This window comes from Heterodontus francisci, chromosome 30, assembly GCF_036365525.1.
Source record: "Heterodontus francisci isolate sHetFra1 chromosome 30, sHetFra1.hap1, whole genome shotgun sequence".
NCBI classification, from domain to species: Eukaryota; Metazoa; Chordata; class Chondrichthyes; order Heterodontiformes; family Heterodontidae; genus Heterodontus; species Heterodontus francisci.
In genome coordinates, this window is record NC_090400.1 from 58,581,283 (window position 1) to 58,594,474 (window position 13,192).

Sequence of the window (13,192 nt, forward strand, 5' to 3'; positions counted from 1 at the left end):
CTCTCTCTCTGTTCTCTCTTACAGTCTCTCTCTCTGTTCTCTCTTACAGTCTCTCTCTCTGTTCTCTCTTACAGTCTCTCTCTCTGTTCTCTCTTACAGTCTCTCTCTCTGTTCTCTCTTACAGTCTCTCTCTCTGTTCTCTCTTACAGTCTCTCTCTCTGTTCTCTCTTACAGTCTCTCTCTCTGTTCTCTCTTACAGTCTCTCTCTCTGTTCTCTCTTACAGTCTCTCTCTCTGTTCTCTCTTACAGTCTCTCTCTCTGTTCTCTGTCACAGTCTCTCTCTGTTCTCTGTCACAGTCTCTCCATCTCTGTCACAGTCTCTCCATCTCTGTCACAGTCTCTCCATCTCTGTGTTCTCTCTGCTACAGTCTCTCTCTCTCTCTGTTCTCTCTGCTACAGTCTCTCTCTCTCCTCTCTGTTACAGTCTCTCTCTCTCTGTTCTCTCTGTTACAGTCTCTGCATTCTCTGTCACAGACTCTCTTTCTCTCTGCATTCTCTCTACATTATGTATCACAGTCTCCCTGCATTATGTATCAGTCTCTGCATTCTCCCTGTCACACACTCTCTCTCCCTGTTCTTTCTGTTACAGTCTCTCTCTCTCTGTTCTCTCTGTCACAGTCTCTCTCTCTCTGTTCTGTCACAGTCTCTCTCTCTCTCTGTTCTCTGTCACAGTCTCTCTCTCTCTGTTCTCTCTGTTACAGTCTCTCTGCATTCTCTGTCACAGTCTCTCTTTCTCTTTGCATTCTCTCTACATTATGTATCACAGTCTCCCTGCATTATGTATCAGTCTCTGCATTCTCTGTCACTCTCTCTCTCTCTGTTCTCTCTGTTAGAGTCTCTCTCTCTCTGTTCTCTCTGTTACAGTCTCTCTCTGTTACAGTCTCTCTGCATTCTCTGTCACAGTCTCTCTCTCTCTGCATTCTCTCTACATTATGTATCAGAGACTCTGCATTATGCATCAGTCTGCATTCTCTGTCACTCTCTCTCTCTCTGTTCTCTCTGTTAGTCTCTCTCTCTCTGTGTTCTCTCTGTTAGAGTCTCTCTCTCTCTGTTCTCTCTGTTACAGTCTCTGTCTGTGTGTTCTCTCTGTTACAGTCTCTCTATCTCTGTGTTCTCTCTGTTACAGTCCCTCTCTCTCCCTGTTCTCTCTGCTGCAGTCTCTCTGTGTTCTCTGTTAGTCTCTCTGTGTTCTCTCTGTTGCAGTCTCTCTCTCTTTCTGTTCTCTCTATTACAGTCTCTCTCTCTCTCTTTGTTCTCTGTTACAGTCTCTCTCTCTGTTCTCTCTGTCACAGTTTCTCAGTTCATCTCTCCTTTGCTTCTCTTCCAGTTTCTCTGCCTTGGCTGTCTTTCATTCGCTCCCTCAAACTCCATCTGTAAATTATTACTGAACCTTTCTCTCTGTAGCCGAAACTAAGTTTCAATCCTTTCATCTGCCACTTTTTTTGGAATGTTGAAAATATTGAAATGACATTGAGCCCTGACATGTGAAGTGACTGAAAGAAGCTGCCTCACTTTCTTTGCAACAAGAATATGCAGAGCCACTTTAGAGTGCAGTGCAAACTATTTCTCCAGCCTCATCGCTGCCCTTTGCTGTGTTTCCTACTGGAATCCTGGCAGCTGGGCACCACCCAATCACCCACCTCGATTTTGCCGGTCTTTGCAGCCAGTTTGAGGGGGGTCAGCCCCTTCTTGTTCTTCACACATTCCAGGTTCAACTTTGGCTTGATCTTTACCCCCATCCTCAGCAGGTGGTTGTACATTTGAATGACAAACTTGGTGTTCTCCCTGGTGTTGTCGGAGATGGTCACCAGCACATGGAACACATTGTTCCCCATGGAGTCCGTCGCAGCGATATCTGCCTGGCGGTATGGATTTTCCAGCAGGTGTGTCACCACGTCCAGCTGGTTGGTGCAGGCGGCCAGTGAGAGAGGTAGTTCCCCTGTCACAGGAAGAGATTGTGTCACCATAACAACAACAACTTGTATTTATGCAGCACCCTTAATATAGTAAAACGCTTTGGATGAGCTCAAGTTTATGTAGATAGCAAAAGAGAAGGCCGGCCAGAAGTGCACTGGAATAGTCGAGTCTGCAGATACAAAAGCATGGATGAGAGTTTCAGCAGCAGATGAGCTGAGGAAGGAGCAGAGATGGGCGATGTAATGAAGGTGGAAGTAGAAGGTTTTAGTGATGGAGCAGGATATGGGTCTCATATTAGATCAGCCCTTAAACTTCTACATTTGAGGGAATACAAGCCGAGTCTGTGCAACCTGTCCTCATAATTTAACCCTTTTAGCCCCAGTTTCAACCCTCCAAGACTTTTACACTTGCCTCCCTTCATTAAGCAACACAGCTCAGTCAAGGGTCCCACACAAAAATCACTTCCTCACATGTTTCATACTAAACCGTGAGGACAGGAATGAACCCGGAACCCTGAGTGGCCATTTCACCAACTTCAATCTTGTGTAAGCATCAAGATCAAACACTCCCAGGACAGATACAGCACGGGCTTAGATGCAGAGTGAAAGCCATTCCAGTGTGACATTTCATTTCTCACTATAACCATCCTGTGACCTCTGGGAGTGAAATAATCAGTCAACGTGGATTTGGAGACAGTTTTGTGCTGTGGGTTATGCTGAGACTCTACAAAACCAGCAGAGAAAGAAAGAATTTCACCGTTTCAGTTGCGTGAGAGTTGGATTCAGGTCCCAGAGACTCGAGGCTGGTGTCCTGTCCATTGCATCATCCAGTACGCACTGTTAGAGAAACTAACTCTGAACGGACAGGGGACATTCTGAAGGGGGAGGGTGAACAGCCAGAGGTTGTGGTACACATGGGTACCAATGACATAGGCAGGAAGAGAAACGAGGTCCTGCAGGGGGAGTTTAGGGAGTTAGGTAGAAAGTTAAAAGACAGGACCTCTAGGGTTGTAATCTCAGGATTACTCCCTGTGCCACGTGTCAGTCAGGCTAGAAATAGGAAGATAGTGCAGCTAAACACATGGCTGAACAGCTGGTGTAGGAGGGAGGGTTTCAGATATCTGGATCATTGGGATCTCTTCAGGGACAGGTGGGACCTGTACAAGAAGGACGGGTTGCATCTAAACTGGAGGGGCACAAATATCCTGGCTGCGAGGTTTGCTAGCGTCACTCAGGAGGGTTTAAACTAGTGTGGCAGGGGGGTGGGAACCAGAGCAGGAGGACAGCAGGTGAAATAAATGAGGGGGAACTAGTAAATAAGGCCAGTAAGACAGAGGAAGAGCAGGCAGGGAGATGTTGCTGAGCACAGCGGGACTGGTGGTCTGAAGTGCATTTGTTTCAATGCGAGAAGTATAACAGGTAAGGCAGATGAACTTAGAGCTTGGATTAGTACTTGGAACTATGATGTTGTTGCTATTACAGAGACTTGGTTGAGGGAAGGACAGGATTGGCAGCTAAATGTTCCGGGATTTAGAAGCTTCAGGCGGGATAGAGGGCGATGTAAAAGGGGTGGGGGAGTTGCATTACTGGTTAAGGAGAATATCACAGCTGTACCGTGGGAGGACACCTCGGAGGGGTCATGCAGCGAGGCAATATGGGTGGAGTTCAGGAATAGAAAGGGTGCAGTCACGATATTGGGGGTTTACTACAGGCCTCCCAACAGCCAGCGGGAGGTAGAGGAGCAGATATGTAGACAGATTTTGGAAAGATGTAAAGGTAACAGGGTTGTAGTGGTGGGTGATTTTAACTTCCCCTATATTGACTGGGACTCACTTAGTGCTAGAGGCTTGGATGGGGCAGAATTTGTAAGGAGCATCCAGGAGGGCTTCTTGAAACAATATGTAGATAGTCCAACTAGGGATGGGGCCGTACTGGACCTGGTATTGGGGAATGAGCCCGGCCAGCTGGTCGAAGTTTCAATGGGGGAGCATTTCGGGAACAGTGACCATAATTCTGTAAGTTTTAAGGTACTAGTGGATAAGGATAAGCGTAGTCCTCGGGTGAAGGTGCTAAATTGGGGGAAGGCTAATTATAACAATATTAGGCAGGAATTGAAGAATTTAGATTGGGGGCGGCTGTTTAAGGGTAAATCAACATCTGACATGTGGGAGTCTTTCAAACGTCAGTCGATTAGAATCCAGGACCGGCATGTCCCTGTGAGGAAGAAGGATAAGTTTGGCAAGTTTCGGGAACCTTGGATAACGAGGGATATGTGAGTCTAGTCAAAACGAAAAAGGAAGCATTCGTAAGGGCTGGAAGGCTGGGAACAGACGAAGCCCTTGAGGAATATAAAGAAAGTAGGAAGGAACTTAAGCAAGGAGTCAGGAGGGCTAAAAGGGGTCATGAAAAGTCATTGGCAAACAGGATTAAGGAAAATCCCAAGACTTTTTATACGTTTATAAAGAGCAAGAGGGTAACCAGGGAAAGGGTTGGCCCACTCAAGGACAGAGAAGGGAATATATGTGTGGAGCCAGAGGAAATGGGCGAGGTACTAAATGAGTACTTTGCATCAATATTCACCAAAGAGAAGGACTTGGTGGATGATGAGTCTAGAGAAGGGAGTGTAGATAGTCTCGGTCATGTCGTTCTCAAAAAGGTGTCGGGCGTCTTGCAAAGCATTAAAGTAGATAATTCCCCAGGGCCTGATGGGACCTACCCCAGAATACTGAGGGAGGCAAGGGAAGAAATTGCTGGGGCCTTGACAGAAATATTTGCATCCTCATTGGCTACGGGTGAGGTCCCAGAGGACTTGAGAATAGCCAATGTTGTTTCTTTGTTTAAGGAGGGTAGCAAGGATAATCCAGGAAATTATAGGCCGGCGAGCCTTACGTCGGTGGTAGGGAAATTATTAGAGAGGATTCTTCGGGACAGGATTTTCTCCCATTTGGAAACAAATGAACTTATTAGCAAGAGGCAGCATGGTTTTGTGAAGGGGAGGTCGTGTCTCACTAACTTGATTGAGTTTTTTGAGGAAGTGACAAAGATGATTGATGAAGGAAGGGCAGTGGATGTTGTCTGTATGGACTTCAGTAAAGCCTTTGACAAGGTCCCTCATGGAAGACTGGTACAAAAGGTGAAGCCACACGGGATCAGAGGTGAGCTGGCAAGATGGATACAGAACTGGCACGGTCATAGAAGACAAAGGATATCGGTGGAAGGGTGCTTTTCTGAATGGAGGGCTGTGACTAGTGGTGTTCCGCAGGGATCAGTGCTGGGACCTTTGCTGTTTGTAGTATATATAAATGATTTGGAGGAAAATGTAGCTGGTCTGATTAGTAAGTTTGCGGACGACACAAAGGTTGGTTGAGTTGCGGATAGCGATGAGGATTGTCAGAGGATACAGCAGGATATAGATCGGTTGGAGACTTGGGCGGAGAAATGGCAGATGGAGTTTAATCTGGACAAATGTGAGGTAATGCATTTTGGAAGAACTAATGCAGGTGGGAAGTATACAGTAAATGGCAGAACCCTGAGAAGTATTGACAGGCAGAGAGATCTGGGTGTACAGGTCCACAGGTTACTGAAAGTGACAACGTAGGTGGATAAGGTAGTCAAGAAGGCATACGGCATGCTTGCCTTCATCGGTCGGGACACAGAGTATAAAAATTGGCAAGTCATGCTGCAGCTGTACAGAACTTTAGTTAGGCCACACTTCGAATATTGCGTGCAATTCTGGTCACTACACTACCAGAAGGACGTGGAGGCTTTGGAGAGGGTACAGAAGAGGTTTACCAGGATGTTGCCTGGTCTGGAGGGCATTAGCTATGAGGAGAGGTTGGATAAACTCGGATTGTTTTCACTGGAACGACGGAGGTGGAGGGGCGACAATATAGAGGTTTTCAAAGTTGTGAGTGGCATGGACAGAGTGGATAGTCAGAAGCTTTTTTCCCAGGGTGGAAGAGTCAGTTACTAGGGGACATAGGTTTATGGTGCGAGGGGCAAAGTTTAGAGGGGATGTGCGAGGCAAGTTCTTTACACAGAGGGTGGTGAGTGCCTGGAACTTGCTGCCAGGGGAGGTGATGGAAGCAGGTACGATCGCGACGTTTAAGAGACATCTTGACAAATATATGAATAGGAAGGGAATAGAGGGATATGGGCCCCGGAAGTGCAGAAGGTGTTAGTTTAGGCAGGCATCAAGATCGGCGCAGGCTTGGAGGGCCGAATGGCCTGTTCCTGTGCTGTACTGTTCTTTGTTCTTTGTACCAAGCCTGTTTGTGAAGAAGACACTGAGACTAGGATGCTTTGGTGGAGATTGTTTATTGCTTGCCTTAGAATAAACTTCTCCAGTCATAACACTCAGCCAGTGCTGGCTGGCTCTTCTTTCGTTAATTGTACTCAGATGTGTATATAATCAACACCCAACACCTGTTCGCTCTATTACCTTCAACTACTAGGTATTTAACATTTATTAACAGAACTTCTTGGACACTAACACCCACCCTCTTTAAGAAAATATGTGGCTTCCAATCAATGGCCTCCCTAGAGTCGCTACCCCCACCCCTCCATCTCCCAATACTGTGTGTGGCAGAGCATCAATAAGGTAAGATAAAGTGAAATTTTCTTTTATACCTTTCCAACTATAATCATTACTTACAGTGTGTTTGTGTCCCACACAGTAAAGTACTTGAGAATACATCCCCTAGGGATCCACTGAAAATAAACTGTATTCAGCATATGCTCTAACCTCATAACATAAAGCTGTGAGTAATGACGTTCCATGTTAATTGCTAATGTCGTACTGAATATCCCTTCAGAAAAAGTGCTTTATGTAGTTTAAAGTGGCCTTTAGTCTAGTGCAAAGGAACAAGAGGAGGCCATTCAGCCCACTGAGACTTTTCTGCCATTCAATTAAATTATAGCTGATCCGCCTTGCTTCTGTAACCTTTAATAACCTTTGCTTAACAAAAATCTATCAATTTCAGTTCTGAAATTTTCTATTGACCCCTCCAGCCTCAACTGCTTTTTCAGTGAGAGAGAGTTCCAAATCTTTTAAACTCGAGTGACTACAAACCTAGTCTATGCAACCTGTCCTCATAATTTAAACCTTTTAGCCCCGGGATCATTCTGGTGAATCTACACTTCACCCCCTCCTGAGGTATAGTGCCAAGAACTGACTGCAGATGGGATCTAATGAGAGCTTAAAATCACTGTAACAAAGCTACGACCCCTTTGTATTCCAGTCCATTGGGATAAAGGCTAACATATTTTTGCATCTATCCACCAGATTTTAGAGATTTCTATACTTGGAGTCCTACATCTCTGTGCTCTCCCACAGTTTCTAGCCTCACCATTTAGAAAATACTGCATTTTGCCTTTCTTGGGTGTGAAGTGGATAACCTCACACTTTCACACATTAAAACTCTATCTGCCACAGTTTTGCCCAATTACTTAATCTAACAATGTCCTTTTGCAACTTTCTGCTCTCATCCAAATCAATGATCAATATAGTGAAAAGCTGTAGCCCAAAGGCCTGCTCCCCGACCCGAACCCAACGAGACCCGATGACGTGTCGGGTTCAGGTCGGGTGGGGCCAATCATCCGGGTCCGGCTTTTGGGCTCAGTCCAGGTCCGACACACACTGCAAGAATTGCAGGTAAATGTTTAAAGTTAAAAACTTACCTGAGTTGCGGGTCCAGGACATCAAAGAAGGAAACTCTGAGTCTGCGCAGCAAATGAGTGAGTGTCTGTATGATGTCATCACGCTCATGCTGTAGCTTCCTGAAGATTGGGAGTCGCAAGGTAAGTAAAGGGAATGGGGTCAGGGTTGGACTCGGGTCTGGTCGGGCGCGGGAAAAATTGGAGGGATTCGGGCCGGGTCGGGCTCGGGTGCGATGTGGTCCTGTCGGGTTTGGGTCAGGTTTTTTTCCCCTGACCTGAGCAGGCCTTCACTGTAGCCCCAGTATAGATCCTGAGGGACAACGCGAGTCACATCCTGCCAATTTGGGTACATACACATTATCCCTACTCTGTCTTCCTACCTCCCAACTGATTCCCCACCCAAGCCAGTAGCTTTGAAAGTATTAAGAAAGATATTCCTAGGTTCAAAGTGGATGATCTCATACCTCCACCCCTCAATCACAGAATCAGAGAATAGTACACCACAAAAGGAGACCATTTGGCCCAACTAGTCTGCACTGGTTCTTTCAGAGCAATCCAGTTAGTTCCAAAAACTCTCGCTGTTATTCCCCCCCCATAGCCCTGCAATTCTTTCTCCTTCGAGTATTTATCCAATTAATCCTCTATCATCGAGGGAATACAGTCGCTGTACAACATCAAGCACTGCCACAACTGCTAAAGCTCAGATCAGCCAAGTCTACATGTGCAGTGAGAGTGCATTAAGGGATTGTTGGGAGGATTTTAAACGAAAATGGCAGGGCGATGGGAACCTTTGCAAGGAGTCAGAGGAGGGGGAATCAAAGACAAGAACAAAAGACAGTCAGGGGAATAAGAAAAGGGATAGGCAGAGAAATCAAGGGCCAGAATCAAACAGGGACACAGTGAAAAATATTGGGAAGAGGATAAGTAATGTTAAAAAGACAAGCCTTAAGGCTTTGTGCCTTAACGCGTGGAGCATTCACAATAAAGTGGATGAATTAATCACGCAAATAGATGTAAACAGGTATGATATAGTCGGGATTATGGAGTCATGGCTGCAAGGTGACCAGGGATGGGAAATGAATATCCAGGGATATTCAGTATTTAGGAAGGACAGACAAAAAGCAAAAGACGGTGGAGTTGCATTGCTGGTTAAAGAGGAAATTAAGACATTAGTGAGGAAAGATATTAGCTCTGATGATGTGGGATCTGTATGGGAAGAGCTGAGAAACACTAAGGGGCAAAAAACGTTAGTGGGGGTTGTATATAGATCCCCAAACTGTAGTGCTGATGTTGGGAATGGCATTAAACAGGAAATTAGAGATGCATGCGATAAAGGAACATCTGTAATTATGGGTGACTCTCATCTGCATATAGATTGGGCAAATCAAATTAGTCACAATACCGTAGAGGAGGAATTCTTGGAGTGTATACGGGATGGTTTACTGGACCAATATGTTGAGGAACCAACTAGGGAACGGGCCATCCTAGACTGGGTATTGTGTAATGAAAGAGGAATAATTAACAATCTAGTGGTGCGAGACCCCTTGGGGATCAGTGACCATAATATGATAGAATTCTTCATCAAGATGGAGAGTGACGTAGTTGATTCTGAGACAAGGTTCCTGAATCTTAGTAAAGGAAACTACAAAGGTATGAGGCGCGAGTTGGCCATGACGGATTGAGAAACGTTACTTAAAGGGATAACGGTGGATAGGCAATGGCAAACATTTAAAGAGCACATGGATAAACTGCAATAATTGTTTATCCCTGTCTGGCACAAAAGTAAAATGGGAAAGGTAGCCAAACCATGGCTTACAAGGGAAATTAGAGATAGCATTAGATACAAGGAAGAGACATATAAATTTGCCAGGAAAAACAACAGACCTGAGGATTGGGAGCAGTTTAGAATTCAGCAAAGGAGGACCAAGGGATTGATTAAGAAGGGGAAAATAGAGTATGAGAGCAAGCTTGCGGGGAACATAAAAATTGATTGTACAAGTTTCTATAGGTATGCAAAGAGAAAAAGATTGGTGAAGACAAATGTAGGTCCCTTACAGTCAGAAACAGGGGAATTTATTATGGGGAATAAAGAAATGGCTGACCAACTAAATGCATACTTTGGTTCTGTCTTCACAAAGGAGGACACCAATACCAGAAATGTTGGGGAACACAGGGCTTAGTGAGAGAAAGGAACTGAAGGAAATCAGTTTTAGTAGAGAAATGGTGTTGGGGAAATTGATGGGATTGAAGGTCGATAAATCCCCAGGGCCTGATGGTATGCATCCCAGAGTACTTAAGGAAGTGGCCCTAGAAATAGTGGATGCATTGGTGGTCATCTTCCAAGATTCTATAGACTCTGGAACAGTTCCTACAGATTGGAGGGTAGCTAATGTAACCCCACTATTTAAAAAGGGAGGTAGAGAGAAAGCAGGGAATTACAGATCAGTCAGCCTGACGTCGGTAGTGGGGAAAATTCTAGAGTCCATTTTCAAAGATTTTATAGCAGAGCACTTGGAGAACAGTGGTAGAATCGGACGGAGTCAGCATGGATTTATGAAAGGGAAATCATGCTTGACAAATCTACTAGAATTCTTCGAGGATGTGGTTAGTGGAGTTGATGAGGGGGAGCCAGTGGATGTGGTTTATTTGGACTTTCAGAAGGCTTTTGACAAAGTCCCACATAAGAGATTAGCGTGTAAAATTAAAGTGCATGGGATTGGGGGTAGTGTATTGCGATGGATAGAAAATTGGTTGTCGGACAGGAAACAAAGAGTAGGGATAAATGGGTCTTTTTCTGAATGGCAGGCAGTGACTAATGGGGTACCACAGGGATCGGTGTTAGGACCCCAGCTATTCACAATATACATTAGTGATTTAGATGAGGGAACTAAATGTAATATCTCCAAATTTGCAGATGACACAAAATGGGGTGGGAGGGTGAGTTGTGAAGAGGATGCAGAGAGGCTTCAGGGTGATTTGGACAAGTTGAGTGAGTGGGCTAATGCATGGCAGATGCAATATAATGTGGATAATTGTGAGGTTATCCATTTTGGTAGCAAAAACAGAAAGGCAGATTATTATCTGAACGGCTATAAACTGAGAAAGGGGAATATGCAGCGAGACCTGGGTGTTCTCGTAAACCAATCACTGAAGGTAAGCATACAGGTGCAACAGGCGGTAAAAAAGACAAATAGTATGTTGGCCTTCATAGCGAAAGGATTCGAGTACAGAAGCAGGGATGTCTTGCTGCAATTATACAGGGCCTTGGTGAGGCCACACCTGGAATATTGTGTGCAGTTTTAGTCTCCTTATCTGAGGAAGGATGTTCTTGCTATCGAGGGAGTGCAGTGAAGGTTTACCAGACTGATTCCTGGGATGACGGGACTGATGCATGAGGAGAGATTAAGTCGGTTAGGATTATATTCGCTGGAGTTCAGAAGTGTGAGGGGGCATCTCATAGAAACCTATAAAAATTCTAACAGACTTAACAGGGTAGATGCAGGAAGGATGTTCCCGATGGTAGGGGAGTCCAGAACCAGGGGTCATAGTCTAAGGATACGGGGTAAACCTTTCAGGACTGAGATGAGGAGAAATTTCTTCACCCAGAGAGTGGTGAGCCTGTGGAATTCGCTCCCACAGAAAGCAGTTGAGGCTAAAACATTGAATGTTTTCAAAAAGGCGTTAAATATAGCTCTTGGGTCTGAAGGGATCAAAGAGTATGGGGAGAAATCGGGAACAGGTTACTGAGTTGGATGATCAGCCACGGTCATAATGAATGGCGGAGCAGGCTCGAAGGGCCGAATGGCCTACTCCTGCACCTATTTTCTATGTTTCTAATCAGTGTGTTTGAGGTCTGGCAAAATTTAATCCCCTCTCCCTGTCCGTCCACAGTTACATGGCTTTATGGAATTTACCTTACTGAGAATCTGTGTGTGACAGGCTGTGTGAATTGTGAGAACATTTCCCAGTTATAGTTCTGCAGTTTTGTTTTGTTTCAGGTTCTGCAATTGTTTCCCCTCACCCATGGTTACGTTGCCCTCGCTCTGCTTTTCTTACCAAAGTAAAATCCAGTTTGGCCTTCTTTTTGACTGAAGAAGATCCCATTGGCCCTGGCGTGGACATCAGCGCCGTTCCGAATCAGCAGCGCTACGAAATGCAGACAGCGGCGCTCGATGGCGATGTGCAGTGCAGATTGACCTGGGGTAGGATTCACATCGGATTAGATACTAGGCTGATGCAGTGCAGCCTGCAGCAGGTCAGACAGTGAAACAGTGGCAATGAAACATGTTTGTGTGTGGAGGTTAACTGAAAGGCATTGGTGTAATCCCTCGAAATATTAACAATGCCTCCCCCACAGGGAATCTCTGTAAATATTAACACACCCCCAGGGAATTCCGCTAAGTATTAACACACCCCCAGGGAATCTCTGAAAATATTAACACACTCACAGGGAATTCCCTGTAAATATTAATAAACCCCCAGGGAATCTCTGTAAATATTAACACACCCCCAGGGAATCTCTGTAAATATTAACACACCCCCAGGGAATTCCGCTAAGTATTAACACACCCCCAGGGAATCTCTGTAAATATTAATACACCCCCAGGGAATCCCTGTAAATATTAACACACCCCCAGGGAATCTCTGTAAATATTAATACACCCCCAGGGAACCTCTGTAAATATTAACACACCCCCAGGGAATTCCGCTAAGTATTAACACACCCCCAGGGAATCTCTGCAAATATTAACACACTCCCAGGGAATTCCCTGTAAATATTAACACACCCACAGGGAATCTCTGTAAATATTAACACACCCCCAGGGAATCTCTGTAAATATTAACACACCCCCAGGGAATTCCGCTAAGTATTAACACACCCCCAGGGAATCTCTGTAAATATTAACACACTCCCAGGGAATTCCCTGTAAATATTAACACACCCACAGGGAATCTCTGTAAATATTAACACACCCCCAGGGAATCTCTGTTAATATTAACACACCCCCAGGGAATTCCGCTAAGTATTAACACACCCCCAGGGAACCTCTGTAAATATTAACACACTCCCAGGGATTCCCTGTAAATATTAATACACCCCCAGGGAATCTCTAAATATTAACACACCCCCAGGGAATTCCGCTAAGTATTAACACACCCCCAGGGAATCTCTGTAAATATTAACACACCCCCCAGGGATTCCGCTAAGTATTAACACACCCCCAGGGAATCTCTGTAAATATTAACAAACCCCCTGGGATTCCCTGTAAATATTAACACACCCCCAGGGATTCCCTGTAAATATTAACACACCCGCAGGGATTCCCTGTAAATATTAACACACCCCCAGGGAATTTCTGTAAATATTAACACACCCGCAGGGAATCTCTGTAAATATTAACACACCCCCAGGGAATTTCTGTAAATATTAACAAACCCCCTGGGATTCCCTGTAAATATTAACAAACCCCCTGGGATTCCCTTAAATATTAACACACCCCCAGGGAATCTCGGTTAGTATTAACACACCCCCAGGGATTCCCTGTAAATATTAACTCAACCCCAGCGATTCCCTGTAAATATTAACACACCCCCAGGGATTCCCTGTAAATATTAAC

General features: G+C 45.1%; 1 protein-coding gene across 3 annotated transcripts in view; it reads right to left on the reverse strand.

The window, feature by feature from the left end:
• The window catches only part of LOC137346840 (transient receptor potential cation channel subfamily V member 1-like), a 64,857-nt gene that overhangs the window by 23,201 nt on the left and 28,464 nt on the right, over positions 1-13,192 (reverse strand). For all 3 annotated transcript variants that reach the window (XM_068010766.1, XM_068010765.1, XM_068010764.1), the window contains exons 5-6: positions 11,631-11,771; positions 1,641-1,939 (exon numbers count right to left, since the gene is read on the reverse strand). In XM_068010766.1, the coding sequence (XP_067866867.1) occupies positions 1,641-1,939; positions 11,631-11,771 (440 nt within the window). The remainder of the gene's footprint in view (positions 1-1,640; positions 1,940-11,630; positions 11,772-13,192) is intronic.